Here is an 18,938-nt window from a genome sequence, read left to right as displayed (position 1 = left end):
GGTGTGTAATGTTGTTGTGTAGGTGTGTAGTTTGTTGTTGTGTAGGTGTGTAGTTGTTGTTGTTGTGTAGGTGTGTAGTTGGTGTGTAGTTTGTTGTTGTTGTGTAGGTGTGTAGTTTGTTGTTGTGTATGTGTGTAGTTGTTGTGTAGGTGTGTAGTTTGTTGTTGTGTAGGTGTGTAGTTGTTGTTGTGTAGGTGTGTAGTTGTTGTTGTTGTTGTGTAGGTGTGTAGTTGTTGTGTAGGTGTGTAGTTGTTGTTGTTGTGTAGGTGTGTAGTTGTTGTTGTTGTTGTGTAGGTGTGTAGTTTGTTGTTGTTGTGTAGGTGTGTAGTTTGTAGTTGTGTAGGTGTGTAGTTTGTTGTTGTTGTGTAGGTGTGTAGTTTGTTGTTGTGTAGGTGTGTAGTTTGTTGTTGTGTAGGTGTGTAGTTTGTTGTTGTGTAGGTGTGTAGTTTGTTGTTGTGTAGGTGTGTAGTTGTTGTGTAGGTGTGTAGTTTGTTGTTGTTGTGTAGGTGTGTAGTTTGTTGTTGTGTAGGTGTGTAGTTTGTTGTTGTTGTGTAGGTGTGTAGTTTGTTGTTGTGTAGGTGTGTAGTTGTTGTTGTGTAGGTGTGTAGTTTGTTGTTGTTGTGTGTAGGTGTGTAGTTTGTTGTTGTTGTTTAGGTGTGTAGTTTGTTGTTGTTGTGTAGGTGTGTAGTTTGTTGTTGTTGTGTAGTTTGTTGTTGTTGTGTAGGTGTGTAGTTGGCTACGTACGGTGCGAAATAAGTTCAACACACAAGATCCCCCTGTAACCTCTAACAGACTGAAAGGCTGTTTAGTAAGCACCACAGACACACACAAACACACACACACACAGTCACACACACAGACACACACACAGACACACACACAGACACACACACACAGACACACACACAGTCACACACACAGACACACACCCACAGACACACACACACAGACACACACACACAGACACACACACACAGACACACACACAGACACACACAGTCACACACACAGACACACACACAGACACACACACAGACACACACACACAGACACACACACAGACACACACACAGTCACCCACACAGACACACACACAGACACACACACACACAGACACACAGACACACACACACAGACACACACAGACACACACACACACACACAGTCACACACACAGACACACACACAGACACACACACAGACACACACACAGACACACACACACACACAGACACACACACAGACACACACACACACACAGACACACACACAGTCACACACACAGACACACACACACAGACACACACACAGACACACACACACAGACACACACACAGACACAGACCCACAGACACCCACACAGACACCCACACAGACACCCACACAGACACACACACACACACAGTCCCACAGACACCTACACAGACACATACACAGACACACACACAGACACCCACACAGACACCTACACAGACACACACACAGACCCACAGACAATACACTCCAACCCCCTTATACCCTCTAACCCTACCCACTCCGCCTACCCCAGCCACTCCCATCACCACCACCATCACCACCACCACGTACCTGCTATAAAAAGCCACTCAAGTTTAGATGACACACAGCTGTAGAGACACGGACAGAGAGACAGGCTGACAGACACACAGGAGAGACAGACAGGCACACACACAGGAGAGACACACACAGACACACACACAGACAGGAGAGAAACAGACACACAGACACAGAGAGACAGACAGACACACAGAGAGACAGGCTGATAGACAGACAGACAGACACACACAGGAAGAGACACACAGACACACACAGGAGACACACAGGAGACACACAGACACAGAGAGACAGAGAGACAGACACACAGAGAAACAGGCTGATAGACACACAGACAGACAGACACACACACACAGGAAGAGACACACACAGACACACACACAGGACACACACACAGACAGAGATACCACCAACACCACAAGCCTCATCATCACCATCAGTATGGCAGGCAAAGGGATCGTGACCGTGGTGAGGCCGTTCCCTCTCATCGGCCTTTCGTGCTCAGTTGTGGCCGCGACCCTGTGCCTCCTGTCGCTGGCCAACTCTGCGTGGGTCACAGCGGACAACTTGAGCCTCTCGCTGTGGGAGATGTGCAAGCTCAAGAGTGGCAAGGCGGGGGGCCAGTGGGACTGTGTGGACGCAAGGACCACGGGTGAGAGACACGGGGGGGGAGTGGGTGGGGTGGGGTGGGTGGGGAGAGACACGGGGAGAGACACGGGGAGAGACACGGGGGGGGGAGAGACACAGAGACACGGGGAGGGAGAGAGACACAGAGACACGGGGAGGGAGAGAGACACAGAGACACGGGGAGGGAGGGGGGTGGTGAGAGACACAGAGACACGGGGAGAGACAGAGACACAGAGACACGGGGAGGGAGGGGGGTGGGGAGAGACACGGGGGGGGGGGGAGAGACACAGAGACACGGGAGGGGGGGAGAGACAGAGACGCGGGGAGAGACACAGAGACACGGGGAGAGACAGAGACACAGGGAGAGACACAGAGACACGGGGGGGGGGGGGAGAGACACAGAGACACGGGAGGGGGGGGAGAGACAGAGACGCGGGGAGAGACACAGAGACACGGGGAGAGACAGAGACACAGAGACACGGGGAGAGACACAGAGACACGGGGAGAGACACAGAGACACGGGGAGAGACACAGAGACACGGGGGGGGGAGGGGGGTGGGGAGAGACACGGGGGCGGGGAGAGACACAGAGACACGGGGAGAGACACAGAGACACAGAGACACGGGGAGAGACACAGAGACACGGGGAGAGGAACAGAGACACAGAGACACGGGGGGGGGGGGGGGGGGAGACACACAGAGACACGGGGTCTAGCTGGTGGTGGTGGTGGAGAAATGGTGGTGGTGGATAGATGGTGGAGAGATGGTGGTGGAGAGATGGTGGTGGTTGAGAGATGGTGGTGGTGGAGAGATGGTGGTGGTGGTGTAAGAGGCAGGGTCGAGTTTGTGGATGAGTGAGTGATAGTGGAGAGATGGGTGGTGGTGGTGGTGGTAGTAGTGGAGAACATGTGGTGACGGTGATGATGGTGTTCACCGCCCTTGCAAGATGATGTGCCGGGCTGAGTATCGGTAAGGAAGGTCGACAAGGCGAGTACGTGGACTCCAGGACTGAGTTGAGTGCAGTGTTGGTGTCAATGTTGAGGAGCGGTGGTGGTGGTGGTGGTGCTATTGTGGTGTTTGGGGCGATGGTTCTGGCCAGAGTTTGGTGTTCAACGTGGCCACGAAGCTAATAGCACGGTGAGCTATTAGCTCTTTTTAAATCAAGATAGTTTCCTCCGATACCAAGGTTCTCTGCAAACCCACGGGCTTTTTGTTTAATAAGAGATTTGTTGTCCACGAGGCGATTCAGATTTACAAACGCAGACACAATTTCAACCGAGAGGATGCTTTCAAATTAAGCAACCATTGGAAAGATGTTCTGAATCGAACCAAACGTTAAGCTAATTTTCAATGGTGCGGTATATTTTTTCAAGTAGTGGTATACCCCGAATGTTCGCAGCTTCTTAAAATTCCCTTTTCACACCATCAATAGGTAAACTCCCCCTCCCCCCCTTGCCTGTCTGCACATGTTCACCCTCTGTACACCGTTCATCATGCTAAGTCCGCCAATTAAATGCTAATTTTTTTATGCTAATTCCTTTTGTCAAGGCACCTTAATTACTCTCACTCAGCTGAAAGGTCCGCGGTCTGAGCGTCAATGTGTTTCACTCCAGCGCTGTCCTCTGGACAGCCCGGTCCCTTCGCCTGATGAAGGCCGCTTGTGTTGTGGCCGAAACGTCGTGAGATTTTTGTTGTTTTAAAATTATTTTTTTTACCCACGTGACTTTACCGAATAGAACCAAAGAGTGTGGATGCTTGCAGTCACGAAAGCTTCACATCTAGAGTTGTCCAAAGAACCTTCCTTACGTTGGCTTTAACGAAGTGGCCGAGTAATACGAATTCGTGCAGGTCAAGATTTAGTTAAAATTCGTTGCCTATTTCTTTTCGCCCGTCAGGTTTTCTCGTTTTAACGCGCTCCGTCTCGCCGTTGTTGTAGTTTGTCCTCATCGCTGTATCCTCCAAATCTTGTAACTCGATTTTGACCCGCTGGCCAATGTGATATCGGCCGCGGTACCCGGTACACCTTCTTTGGTCCTTTCGGTAAAGTCACCACCGCGTAGAATGGGAATAAAAATAATAAATTGATGAAATAAAAATAACGCGATGAAATTCTCGCGACGTTTCGGGCCACGACACATAGCGGCCCTTCATCAGGTTGAAGGGACGAGACCTGTCTGGAGGACAGCGCTGGAGTCTCGTCCCTTCACCTGATGAAGGCCGCTTGCGTTGTGGCCGAAACGTCGTGAGAATTTTATCACGTTATTTTATTATCTCATTCTCATTCTATGCGGCGGTGACTTTTACCGAAAGAACCAAAGAAGATTAATCCTCCTTGCAGTCACGAAAGCTTTAAATCGAAAACTTGGTACGCTTACCTATTACTGTAGCTTGTTACTGTTAAAGGAGGTCTCATAATGTAAATGCTCACCCCGAGCCCTCAATAACTCTGATGGTGCGCTGTTTTTGAGTTGTACGCCTTTTGGCGTCTTCTGGTCCAACACCAATGGAGACTTAAGGGCTCTAAGAAAAGCCGTCTCGGGTGTGGACCAATCAAATTCAGGGACAGTGCCAATATCATTATCAGAGTTGTCTTCTTTTTGTTTGCATTTTGACTGCTTGTGTTGTGGTTATTGCAAACATGACGCCTTGAATAAAGGTGTCAGTTTTGTGTGCCAGTTAAAAGGGTAAAAACCTATTCCTATGAGTTTACGCTTCTTAAAAGCGTGTTTTTAAAAAAAAAAATGCGTGTTTTTTTTGTAAAATATATCACTTCTTTTTGAAGAAGTTACCTGCTTACCCGTCCACATATTCTGCTCTCCGTGTCGTGGTGTTGCTAATGCAACCTTCCGACAGTGCGTGGCCCCTTACTGGGACTGTCCGCTCGCAAAAGAGCTTCACAGATCATCGGATTCCTCTAGCCTCCGATACTGGTGGCTGAATTTCCAGGTGCTGAGCCACTTTTGTTTGAGCCTACACCTGTTGAGCCAACCCAGGTAAATTTTGATTTAAAGCTTTCGTGACTGCAGTAATTCATATTCTTAGTTTTTTCGGTAAAGTCACGTTGAAGAGAAACAACAAAATAACAAAATATATATATAAAACAATAAAAAAATTCTCACGACGTTTCGATGATGACCGTTTGAGTTATGGTCGAAACGTCGTGAGAATTTTTTATTGTTTTATATATATTTTGTTATTTTGTTGTTTCTCTTCAACGTGACTTTACCGAAAAAACTAAGAATACCAACCCAGGTAGTTTTTTTTTTACCTGTGTGTGTGTGCGTGTTTATGTTTTATAAAGCGACTCGCTTAACAAATACCCGGCTTTGCCAGGGACTTGGAATCTTGTCCCGGGTTCATTCACGGCCTACCCGGAGGATGTGGGGCAGGATGCGTGACGTCAAGCAGGCGCACTGCGTGACGCTGCCGCATGCGGGTGACGTCACAGTAGTGACGTCACAGATGTTTTATAAAGCGACTCGCTTAACAAATATGTGACGTCACCGCTCACTTGGCGTGCAAAATATATTCATGCATGCGGGTGACGTCACAGTAGTGACGTCACAGATGTTTTATAAAGCGACTCGCTTAACAAAGATGTGACGTCACCGCTCACTTGGCGTGCAAAATATATTCATTAATGCCCACACCCCCGCCCCCCCCACCCCCCCAAAAATACAAAAGTACATTTTTTTATAGTTTTTGCATTGTGTACAGTCTGGAAGCTACCCACATGCCAAATTTCAAGTTTGTTGCATGTCGGGAAGTTTGCTGAACATTTCGAATCGAACAGACACACACACACTCACAAATTTCCCTTTTTTATATATATAGACAATTAGCTTGACTACCCGGCTTCGCCCGGGACTTGGATCCACCACGCGCCAGTGGCGATGTTCACACAGAATACACCGGTTACTCGTTTGAGGCTGAGTCGACCTAGGGGAGGCCCAGGAGCGGTTGTGGTAATGGTCAGCGGTGGTGGCCGTGAGCGGGAATCGAACTCGGGTCGCCGGGTTCGTAGCGCGGCGTAGCGCGCTAACCACTACACCCACCGCTCCCCCCCCACACACACACACAGATACACACACACACAGATATACACACACACACAGATACACACACACAGATACACACACACACAGATACACACACACACATACACACACACAGATACACACACAGATACACACACACACAGATACACACACAGATACACACACACAGATACACACACATACACACATAAACACACACACAGATACACACACACAGATACACACAGATACACACACACAGATACACACATAAACACACACACAGATACACACAGACACACGCACACAGATACACACACAGACACACACACACCCACACAGACAGCGCGCTAACGGCTACACTACCGCTCCCCCCACACACACAGATGCACACACAGATACACACACACAGACACACACACAGATACACACACAGATACACACCCACACAGACAGCGCGCTAACCACTACACTACAATGCGTTACGCTTCCACGTGCCAGGGTCACGTGACAGATGTGACGTCACACCCCCCAAAAACAAAAATTGTATTTTTATAATTGTTGCATGGTGTACAGTCTGGAAAGTACCCACATGGCAAATTTAAAGTTTGTTGCATGTCGGGAAGTAGGCTAAACATTTCGAACAGACACACACACACAATCACAACTTTTCATTTTACATATACACATAGAAGATTAGCTTACTCGTTCATATACTCTGCACTCCGCATCGTGTGAGAGAGTGTTTTGTTGTTATTGTTGTTGATCTTCTTTGGTTCTTTCGGTAAAGTCACGTAGAATGATAATAAAATAATAAATTGATAAAATAAAATAACACTTATTTTATTTTAGCAATATTTTATTATCATTCTACGTGACTTTACCGAAAGAACCAAAGAAGATGAATCATTGCAGTCACGAAAGCTTTAAATCGAAATTGTTGTTGATGTTACGTTCGGACACCCGTAGCCCGTACTGGGACGATCCGTTCACGAAAAAAAGCTTTACAGATCATCGGATTCCTCTTGCTGCTGATGTGGTCTCGATGCTGATTCTGATTCCTTGATTTCCAAGTGCTGAGCAACTTTGTTGAGACTTCACCTGTGGCTGTACCCAGGTAGTTTTACCTGTGTGTGTGTGCGTGTGGTGTATAAATATATTTAAAACGTGACTTGTTTATCTTTCATATGCTCTGCGCGCCCGGTCGTGTGAGTGTGCAGTGTTGTGGTTGTTGATGCAACGTTCTGGGTCTCTATGGATCTCTATGAGTCTCTGTGAGGCCTCTATGGATCTCTATGGATATATATATGAATATCTATGGATGTCTATGAGTCTATGTGAGCCCTCTATGGATCTCTATGGATGTCTATGAGTCTCTGTGAGCCCTCTATGGATCTCTATGGATCTCTATGGGTCTCTATGGATGTCTATGAGTCTATGTGAGCCCTCTATGGATCTTTATGAATCTCTATGGATCTCTATGGGTCTCTATGGATATCTGTGGATGTCTATGAGTCTCTGTGAGCCCTATGGGTCTCTATGGATCTCTATAGATGTCTATGAATCTCTATGGATGTCTATGAATCTCTATGGATGACTATGAGTCTCTGTGAGCCCTATGGGTCTCTATGGATCTCTATGGATATATATGAATATCTATGGATGTCTATGGATCTCTATGGATGTCTATGAGTCTCTGTGAGCCCTATGGATCTTTATGAATCTCTATGGGTCTCTATGGATCTCTATGGATGTCTATGGGTCTCTATGGATGTCTATGAGTCTCTGTGAGCCCTCTGGGTCTCTATGGATGTCTATGGATGTCTATGAGTCTCTGTGAGCCCTATGGATCTTTATGAATCTCTATGGGTCTCTGGATGTCTAGGAGTCTCTATGGATCTCTATGGATCTCTATGGATGTCTATGGATGTCTATGAGTCTATGTGGGCCCTATGGATGTCTATGAGTCTCTATGGATGTCTATGGGTCTCTATGGATCTCTATGGATGTCTATGAGTCTCTGTGAGCCCTATGGGTCTCTATGGATCTCTATGGATCTCTATGGATGTCTATGAGTCTCTGTGAGCCCTATGGGTCTCTATGGATGTCTATGAGTCTCTGTGAGCCCTCTATGGATCTCTATGAATCTCTATGGGTCTCTATGGATCTCTATGAATCTCTATGGGTCTCTATGGATGTCTATGAGTCTCTGTGAGCCCTCTGGATCTCTATTGGTCTCTATGGATCTCTATGGAACTTTATGAATCTCTATGGGTCTCTATGGGTCTCTATGGGTCTCTATGGATGTCTATGAGTCTCTATGGATGTCTATGGATGTCTATGGGTCTCTATGGATGTCTATGGATGTCTATGAGTCTGTGAGCCCTATGAATCTCTGTGGATGTCTATGGGTCTCTATGGATGTCTATGGATGTCTATGAGTCTCTGTGAGCCCTATGAATCTCTGTGGATGTCTATGGGTCTCTATGGATGTCTATGGATGTCTATGAGTCTCTGTGAGTCCTATGAATCTCTGTGGATGTCTATGGGTCTCTATGGATGTCTGTGGATGTCTATGGGTCTCTATGGATGTCTATGGATGTCTATGAGTCTCTGTGAGCCCTATGAATCTCTGTGGATGTCTATGTGTCTCTATGGATCTCTATGAATCTCTGTGAGTCTCTATGGATGTCTATGAGACTCTGTGAGCCCTCTATGGATCTCTATGGGTCTCTATGGATCTCTATGGAACTTTATGAATCTCTATGGGTCTCTATGGGTCTCTATGGGTATCTATGGATGTCTATGAGTCTCTATGGATGTCTATGGATGTCTATGGGTCTCTATGAATCTCTATGGGTCTCTATGGATGTCTATGGGTCTCTATGGGTCTCTATGGATGTCTATGAGTCTCTGTGAGCCCTATGAATCTCTGTGGATGTCTATGGGTCTCTATGGGTCTCTATGGATGTCTATGAATCTCTGTGAGCCCTATGAATCTCTGTGGATGTCTATGTGTCTCTATGGATGTCTATGGATGTCTATGAGTCTCTGTGGGCCCTATGAATCTCTATGGATGTCTGTGAGTCTCTGTGAGCCCTATGAATCTCTGTGGATGTCTATGGGTCTCTATGGATGTCTATGGATGTCTATGAGTCTCTGTGGGCCCTCCCGAGTGTTTACTCTCCCCAGGGGGGGGGCCCTCCCCACCGTCCCTAATTGGTCTAAGACTTTAATTGGGGCCAGGCGTGGACGCGATGGGGAGGATTTGCAATTTCAGAGCGTTGACACTTTCGCTCCCACACTGGTGACATCATCGCCACCACCACCATCATCATCATCACGCCCATCATCAACATCATCACCGTCATCGCCATCACCACCACCACCATCATCAACATAACGCCCATCATCAACATCATCACGAACATCGCCACCACCACCATCATCATCATCATCAACATAACGCCCATCATCAACATCACCGTCATCGCCATCGCCACCACCACCATCATCAACATAACGCCCATCATCAACATCATCACGAACATCGCCACCACCACCATCATCATCAACATAACGCCCATCATCAACATCATCACGAACATCGCCACCATCACCACCATCATCATCATCACGCCCATCATCAACATCATCACCGTCATCGCCATCACCACCACCACCACCATCATCATAACGCCCATCATCAACATCATTACGAACATCGCCACCACCACCATCATCATCAACATCACACCCATCATCAACATCACCGTCATCGCCATCGCCACCACCATCATCAACATAACGCCCATCATCAACATCATCACGAACATCGCCACCACCACCATCATCATCAACATCACACCCATCATCAACATCACCGTCATCGCCATCACCACCACCATCATCAACATAACGCCCATCATCAACATCATCACGAACATCGCCACCACCACCATCATCATCAACATAACGCCCATCATCAACATCACCGTCATCGCCATCACCACCACCACCATCATCAACATAACGCCCATCATCAACATCATCACGAACATCACCACCACCACCATCATCATCAACATCACACCCATCATCAACATCATCACGAACATCGCCACCACCGTCATCATCACGAACATCACCGCCAGCATCATCATCATCATCAACAACATCACTACCATCACCATTCACTGCCGTGCCAGGCTAGGTGTAGGAGGAGGTCACGGGACAGACCCTGCAGGTGGTGCCATGGGTTGACTGCCGTGCCAGGCTAGGTGCATGAGGAGGAGGTCACGTGACAGACCCTGCAGGTGCCGTGGGTTGACTGCCGTGCCAGGCTAGGTGCAGGAGGAGGTCACGGGACAGACCCAGCAGGTGGTGCCATGGGTTGACTGCCGTGCCAGGCTAGGTGCAGGAGGATATCACGGGACAGACCCTGCAGGTGCCGTGGGTTGACTGCCGTGCCAGGCTAGGTGCAGGAGGAGGTCACTGGACAGACCCTGCAGGTGACGTGGGTTGACAAAAGTCCACTCCTTTCCACCGCATTCTCCCGTGCCGGTATCAGCAGCTCCCTCCCTCCCTCCCTCCCTCCCTCCCTCCCTCCCTCCCTCCCTCCCTCCCTCCCTCCCTCCCTCCCTCCCTCCCTCCCTCCCTCCCTCCCTCCCTCCCTCCCTCCCTCCCTCCCTCCCTCCCTCCCTCCCTCCCTCCCTCCCTCCCTCCCTCCCTCCCTCCCTCCCTCCCTCCCTCCCTCCCTCCCTCCCTCCCTCCCTCCCTCCCTCCCTCCCTCGTCTCTGTCCGGCCGAACAGAAGCTGATTTGGGCACAAGCGGTGGCTAAGAAATGCGAGCTACGTGACCCAGCCGTGTCCGTTTAGCCCCAGTTGTCATCATCATCATCACCAGCACCCAACTATCCACCATCATCACTTTCACAAGCAAACTCATCATCATGACCCATCCATCCACCACCATCACTTTCACAATCAAACTCATCATCGTCATCATCATCACCCATCCATCCACCACCACTTTCACAAGCAAACTCATCATCATCATCATCACCCATCCACCACCACGTTCACAAGCAAACTCATCATAATCATCATCATCACCCATCCATCCACCACCATCACTTTCACAAGCAAACTCATCGTCATCATCATCATCACCCATCCATCCACCCACCACTTTCACAAGCAAACTCATCACCATCATCATCATGACCCATCCATCCACCACCACTTTTTCACAAGCAAACTCATCATCATCATCACCCATCCATCCACCACCATCACTTTCACAAGCAAACTCATCATCATCACCCATCCATCCACCACCATCACTTTCACAAGCAAACTCATCATCATCATCATCACCCATCCATCCACCACCACTTTCACAAGCAAACTCATCATCATCATCACCCATCCATCCACCACCACTTTCACAAGCAAACTCATCATCATCATCACCCATCCATCACCCATCCATCACTTTCACAAGCAAACTCATCATCATCACCCATCCATCCACCACCATCACTTTCACAAGCAAACTCATCACCATCATCATCATTACCCACCCATCCACCCACCACCACTTTCACAAGCAAACTCATCATCCATCCATCCACCACCACTTTCACAAGCAAACTCATCATCATCATCACCCATCCATCCACCATCACTTTCACAAGCAAACTCATCATCATCATCACCCATCCATCCATCCACCACCACTTTCACAAGCAAACTCATCATCGTCATCATCACCCATCCATCCACCTACCACCACTTTCACAAGCAAACTCATCATCATCCATCTATCCACCACCACTTTCACAAGCAAACTCATCATCATCATCACCCATCCATCCACCCACCACCACTTTCACAAGCAAACTCATCATCATCATCATTACCCATCCATCCACCACCACTTTCACAAGCAAACTCATCATCATCATCATCACCCATCCATCACTTTCACAAGCAAACTCATCATCATCACCACCCAACTATCCACCATCACTTTCACAAGCAAACTCATCATCATCATCACCCATCCATCCACCACCACTTTCACAAGCAAACTCATCATCATCATCATCACCCATCCATCACTTTCACAAGCAAACTCATCATCATCATCACCCATCCATCCACCACCACTTTCACAAGCAAACTCATCATCATCATCATCACCCATCCATCACTTTCACAAGCAAACTCATCATCATCATCACCCATCCATCACTTTCACAAGCAAACTCATCATCATCATCACCCATCCATCCACCACCACTTTCACAAGCAAACTCATCATCATCATCACCCATCCATCACTTTCACAAGCAAACTCATCATCATCACCACCCATCCACCACCATCACGTTCACAAGCAAACTCATCATCATCACCCATCCATCCATCCACCACCACTTTCACAAGCAAACTCATCATCATCATCATCACCCATCCATCCACCACCACTTTCACAAGCAAACTCATCATCATCATCACCCATCCATCCATCCACCACTTTCACAAGCAAACTCATCGATTGCTTGTGTTGCAATCGAAACGTCGTATGCTATTATATAATTTTATTATTTATTATTTTTCTACGTGACTTTACCGAACAAACAAAATAGTAATTCCTGCAGTCACGAAAGCAACCAATCAAGTTCGAACCACCTCTACGGGAAGTTATGAAGCCTGTGTCTTTGTGTTGTCTCTGTCTGTCTGTGTGTCTTTGTGTTGTCTCTGTCTGTGTGTGTGTCTGTGTTGCCTCTGCCTGTGTGTGTGTCTTTGTGTTGTCTCTGTCTGTGTGTGTCTTTGTGTTGTCTGTGTGTGTCTTTGTGTTGTCTCTGTCTGTGTGTGTCTTTGTGTTGTCTCTGTGTGTGTGTCTTTGTGTTGTCTCTGTCTGTCTGTGTGTCTTTGTGTTGTCTCTGTCTGTGTGTCTTTGTGTTGTCTCTGTGTGTGTGTCTTTGTGTTGTCTCTGTCTGTCTGTGTGTCTTTGTGTTGTCTCTGTCTGTGTGTGTGTCTGTGTTGCCTCTGCCTGTGTGTGTGTCTTTGTGTTGTCTCTGTCTGTGTGTGTCTTTGTGTTGTCTGTGTGTGTCTTTGTGTTGTCTCTGTCTGTCTGTGTGTCTTTGTGTTGTCTCTGTCTGTGTGTGTGTCTTTGTGTTGTCTCTGTCTGTGTGTGTGTGTCTTTGTGTTGTCTCTGTCTGTGTGTGTCTTTGTGTTGTCTGTGTGTGTGTGTTTGTGTTGTCTCTGTCTGTCTGTCTGTGTGTGTCTTTGTCTGTCTGTGTGTCTTTGTGTTGTCTCTGTCTGTCTGTGTGTCTTTGTGTTGTCTCTGTCTGTGTGTGTGTCTTTGTGTTGTCTCTGCCTGTGTGTGTGTCTTTGTGTTGTCTCTGCCTGTGTGTGTGTCTTTGTGTTGTCTCTGTCTGTCTGTGTGTCTTTGTGTTGTCTCTGTCTGTGTGTGTGTCTTTGTGTTGTCTCTGTCTGTGTGTGTGTCTTTGTGTTGTCTCTGTCTGTGTGTGTGTGTCTTTGTGTTGTCTCTGTCTGTCTGTGTGTCTTTGTGTTGTCTCTGTCTGTGTGTGTGTGTCTTTGTGTCGTCTCTGTCTGTGTGTGTGTCTTTGTGTTGTCTCTGTGTGTGTGTCTTTGTGTTGTCTCTGTCTGTGTGTGTGTCTTTGTGTTGTCTCTGTCTGTGTGTGTGTCTTTGTGTTGTCTCTGTCTGTCTGTGTGTCTTTGTGTTGTCTCTGTCTGTGTGTGTCTTTGTGTTGTCTCTGTCTGTCTGTGTGTCTTTGTGTTGTCTCTGTCTGTGTGTGTCTTTGTGTTGTCTCTGTGTGTGTCTTTGTGTTGTCTCTGTCTGTCTGTGTGTCTTTGTGTTGTCTCTGTCTGTGTGTATTTGTGTTGTCTCTGTGTGTGCGTCTTTGTGTTGTCTCTGTCTGTCTGTGTGTCTTTGTGTTGTCTCTGCCTGTCTGTGTGTCTTTGTGTTGTCTCTGTCTGTCTGTCTTTGTGTTGTCTGTGTGTGTGTGTCTTGTGTCTTAGTGTTTGTATCGCTGTGTGTCTGTGTCTGTCTGTGTGTCTTTGTGTTGTCTGTGTGTGTGTGTTTCTGTTTGTCTGTGTGTGTCTTGTGTCTTGGTGTTTGTATCACTGTGTTGTCTCTGTCTGTGTGTGTGTGTCTGTCTGTGTGTGTGTGTCTTGTCTTAGTGTTTGTATCACTGTGTTGTCTGTCTGTGTGTCTTGTGTCTTAGTGTTTGTATCGCTGTGTGTGTGTTTGTGTGTCTTGTGTCTTAGTGTTTGTATCACTGTGTTGTCTGTCTGTGTGTCTTGTCTTAGTGTTTGTATCACTGTGTTGTGTCTGTGTATGTGTGTGTCTTGTGTCTTAGTGTTTGTATCGCTGTGTGTGTGTCTGTCTGTGTGTGTGTCTTAGTGTTTGTATCACTGTGTTGTGTCTGTCTGTGTGTGTGTGTCTTGTGTCTTAGTGTTTGTATCGCTGTGTCTGTCTGTCTGTGTGTGTCTTGTGTCTTAGTGTTTGTATCACTGTGTTGTCCGTCTGTCTGTGTGTCTTGTGTGTTAGTGTTTGTATCACTGTGTTGTGTCTCTGTCTGTGTGTGTGTGTCTTGGTGTTTGTATCACTGTGTTGTGTCTGTCTGTGTGTGTGTCCTGGTGTTTGTATCACTGTGTTGTGTCTGTCTGTGTGTGTGTCTTTGTGTTGTCTGTTTGTGTGTGTGTGTGTCTTAGTGTTTGTATCGCTGTGTTGTGTCTGTCTGTGTGTGTGTCTTTGTGTTTGTATCACTGTGTTGTCTCTGTCTGTGTGTGTGTCTTTGTGTTGTCTGTGTGTGTGTGTCTTGTGTCTTGGTGTTTGTATCGCTGTGTTGTCTGTGTGTGTGTCTGTGTGTGTCTTGGTGTTTGTATCGCTGTGTTGTCTGTGTGTGTGTCTGTGTGTGTGTGTGTCTTGGTGTTTGTATCGCTGTGTTGTCTCTGTGTCTGTCTGTGTGTGTCTTGTGTCTTAGTGTTTGTATCGCTGTGTTGTCTCTGCCTGTGTGTGTGTGTGACAAGGCGTGCCCTCTACCCGTACCGTCCCCTTGTTAGTGCTCTCTTCACGCCAACTTTGCATCCAATTGTCTCACAATCTCTGGCTACTTAAAGCTTCGGCACAGAGATGGAGCTCCACGTCTTCACTGTGTGCCTGTCTCGTCTCCCCATGCGTCTCTTTTGCTATCACTCTCTTAAGTTTCACACTTAGAATTACAATTTAGCAACCTTTGAAATGGCGTCATCAACCAGACCACGCGTTAATTGTGCTTCAACCGGCCGTCTCGTAGTTGCTTTATGTAGTTTCCAAATCTTTGGCTGAGCCCTGGTTGATTTCGTGTGCTCCTCCGCCTCTCTCTGTGTCTGTGTTAATTCTGTGCCTGATGATGATTGCTTGTGTTGCAATCGAAAACTTCGTACACTGTTATACAATTTAATTTTTTTTATTATTTCTACGTGACTTTACCGAAAAAAAAACAAAGCGTAAACCTCATCGTCATCATCATCATCATCATCCCATACCCAACAACCACTTTCACAAGCAAACTCATCATCATCATCATCCCATACCCACCATCACTTTCACAAGCAAACTCATCATCATCATCATCCCATACCCAACAACCACTTTCACAAGCAAACTAATCATCATCATCATCCCATACCCACCATCACTTTCACAAGCAAACTCATCATCATCATCCTACACCCACCATCACTTTCACAAGCAAACTCATCGTCATCATCATCATCATCCCACACCCACCATCACTTTCACAAGCAAACTCATCGTCATCATCATCATCATCCCACACCCACCATCACTTTCACAAGGAAACTCATCATCATCATCATCCTACACCCACCATCACTTTCACAAGCAAACTCATCTTCATCATCATCATCATCCCACACCCACCATCACTTTCACAAGCAAACTCATCATCATCATCATCCCATACCCAACAACCACTTTCACAAGCAAACTCATCATCATCATCCCATACCCAACAACTACTTTCACAAGCAAACTCATCATCATAATCCCATACCCAACAACCACTTTCACAAGCAAACTCATCATCATCATCATCCCATACCCAACAACCACTTTCACAAGCAAACTCATCATCATCATCCCATACCCACCATCACTTTCACAAGCAAACTCATCATCATCATCATCCCATACCCACCATCACTTTCACAAGCAAACTCATCATCATCATCATCATCCCATACCCACCATCACTTTCACAAGCAAACTCATCGTCATCATCATCATCATCCCACACCCACCATCACTTTCACAAGCAAACTCATCATCATCATCATCACTAATGACCTCATTCACCAACTGGCAGTGGCTTCACTTCATATCAGGGACGATTAAATGATGACGACTGTGAAACAGGTAAGGGCCCCCACGCTGAGCTATGTGTCTAAGGGCGTGCCACCCTTCGCAAATGACTCACCACACAGAGACCCATTGACTCACTCATAGAGACCCACAGACTCACCACACAGAGACCCACAGACTCACCACACAGAGACCCACAGACTCACCACACAGAGACCCACAAACTCGTCACACAGAGACCCACAGACTCGTCACACAGAGACCCACAGACTCACCACACAGAGACCCACAGATTCATCACACAGAAACCCACAGACTCACCACACAGAGACCCACAGACTCACCACACAGAGACCCACAGACTCACCACACAGAGACCCACAGACTCACCACACAGAAACCCACAGACTCACCACACAGAGACCCACAGACTCACCACACAGAGACACCCACAGACTCACCACACAGAGACCCACAGAGTCACCACACAGAGACACACAGACTCACCACACAGAGACCCACAGACTCACCACACAGAAACCCACAGACTCACCACACAGAGACCCACAAACTCGTCACACAGAGACCCACAGACTCGTCACACAGAGACCCACAGACTCACCACACAGAGACCCATAGATTCCTCACACAGAGACCCACAGACTCACCACACAGAGACCCACAGACTCACCACACAGAGACCCACAGACTCACCACACAGAGACCCACAGACTCACCACACAGAAACCCACAGACTCACCACACAGAGACCCACAGACTCACCACACAGAGACACCCACAGACTCACCACACAGAGACCCACAGACTCATCACACAGAGACCCATAGACTCACCACACAGAGACCCACAGACTCACCACACAGAGACCCACAGACTCACCACGCAGAGACCCACAGACTCACCACACAGAGACCCATAGATTCCTCACACAGAGACCCACAGACTCACCACACAGAGACCCACAGACTCACCACACAGAGACCCACAGACTCACCACACAGAGACCCACAGACTCACCACACAGAAACCCACAGACTCACCACACAGAGACCCACAGACTCACCACACAGAGACACCCACAGACTCACCACACAGAGACCCACAGACTCATCACACAGAGACCCATAGACTCACCACACAGAGACCCACAGACTCACCACACAGAGACACACAGACTCACCACACAGAGACCCACAGACTCATCACACAGAGACCCACAGACTCACTCATAGAGACCCACAGACTCACCACACAGAGACACACAGACTCACCACACAGAGACACACAGACTCACTCATATAGACCCACAGACTCATCACACAGAGAACCATAGACTCACCACACAGAGACGCACAGACTCACTTATAGAGACCCACAGACTCACCACACAGAGACCCACAGACTCACCACACAGAGACACACAGACTCACCATACAGAGACCCACAGACTCACTCATAGAGACCCATAGACTCACCACACAGAGACACGCAGACTCACCACACAGAGACCCACAGACTCACTCATAGAGACCCACAGACTCACTCATAGAGACCCACAGACTCACCACACAGAGACCCACAGACTCACCACACAGAGACCCACAGACTCATCACACAGAGACCCACAGATTCACTACACAGAGACCCATAGACTCGCCACACAGAGACCCACAGACTCAACTCACAGAGACCCATAGACTCGCCACACAGAGACCCACAGACTCACTCATAGAGACCCACAGACTCATCACACAGAGACCCACATACTCACTCATAGAGATCCACAGACTCACTCATAGAGACCCACAGACTCACCACACAGAGACCCACAGACTCACTCATAGAGACCCACAGGCTCATCACACCGAGACCCACAGACTCACTCATAGAGACCCACAGACTCACCACACAGAGACCCACAGACTCACCACACAGAGACCCACAGACTCATCACACAGAGACCCACAGATTCCCTACACAGAGACCCATAGACTCACCACACAGAGACCCACAGACTCACCACACAGAGACCCATAGACTCACTCATAGAGACCCACAGACTCACCACACAGAGACCCACAGACTCACCACACAGAAACCCACAGACTCACCACACAGAAACCCACAGACTCACCACACAGAGACCCACAGACTCACCACACAGAGACCCACAGACTCACCACACAGAGACGCACAGACTCACCACACAGAGACCCACAAACTCACCACAGAGAGACCCACAGACTCGCCACACAGAGACTCATAGACTCACCACAC

At 47.8% G+C, this 18,938-nt stretch overlaps 1 protein-coding gene across 1 annotated transcript in view; it reads left to right on the top strand.

The window, feature by feature from the left end:
* The first annotated feature begins 1,541 nt into the window (after positions 1-1,541).
* Positions 1,542-18,938, top strand: part of LOC116956648 (transmembrane protein 47-like) — a 36,787-nt gene continuing 19,390 nt past the window's right edge. Inside the window, exon 1 of the mRNA XM_032978421.2 lies at positions 1,542-2,224. Within this exon, the coding sequence (XP_032834312.1) occupies positions 2,014-2,224 (211 nt within the window). The 5' untranslated portion in view covers positions 1,542-2,013. The remainder of the gene's footprint in view (positions 2,225-18,938) is intronic.

This window comes from Petromyzon marinus, chromosome 66 (genome assembly GCF_048934315.1).
Source record: "Petromyzon marinus isolate PM22_M1 ecotype Great Lakes invasive population chromosome 66, UKy_Petmar_22M1.pri1.0, whole genome shotgun sequence".
NCBI lineage: Eukaryota > Metazoa > Chordata > Hyperoartia > Petromyzontiformes > Petromyzontidae > Petromyzon > Petromyzon marinus.
The sequence above is the reverse complement of the archived record's forward strand: the minus strand, read 5'-3'. Positions and strand labels throughout refer to the sequence as shown.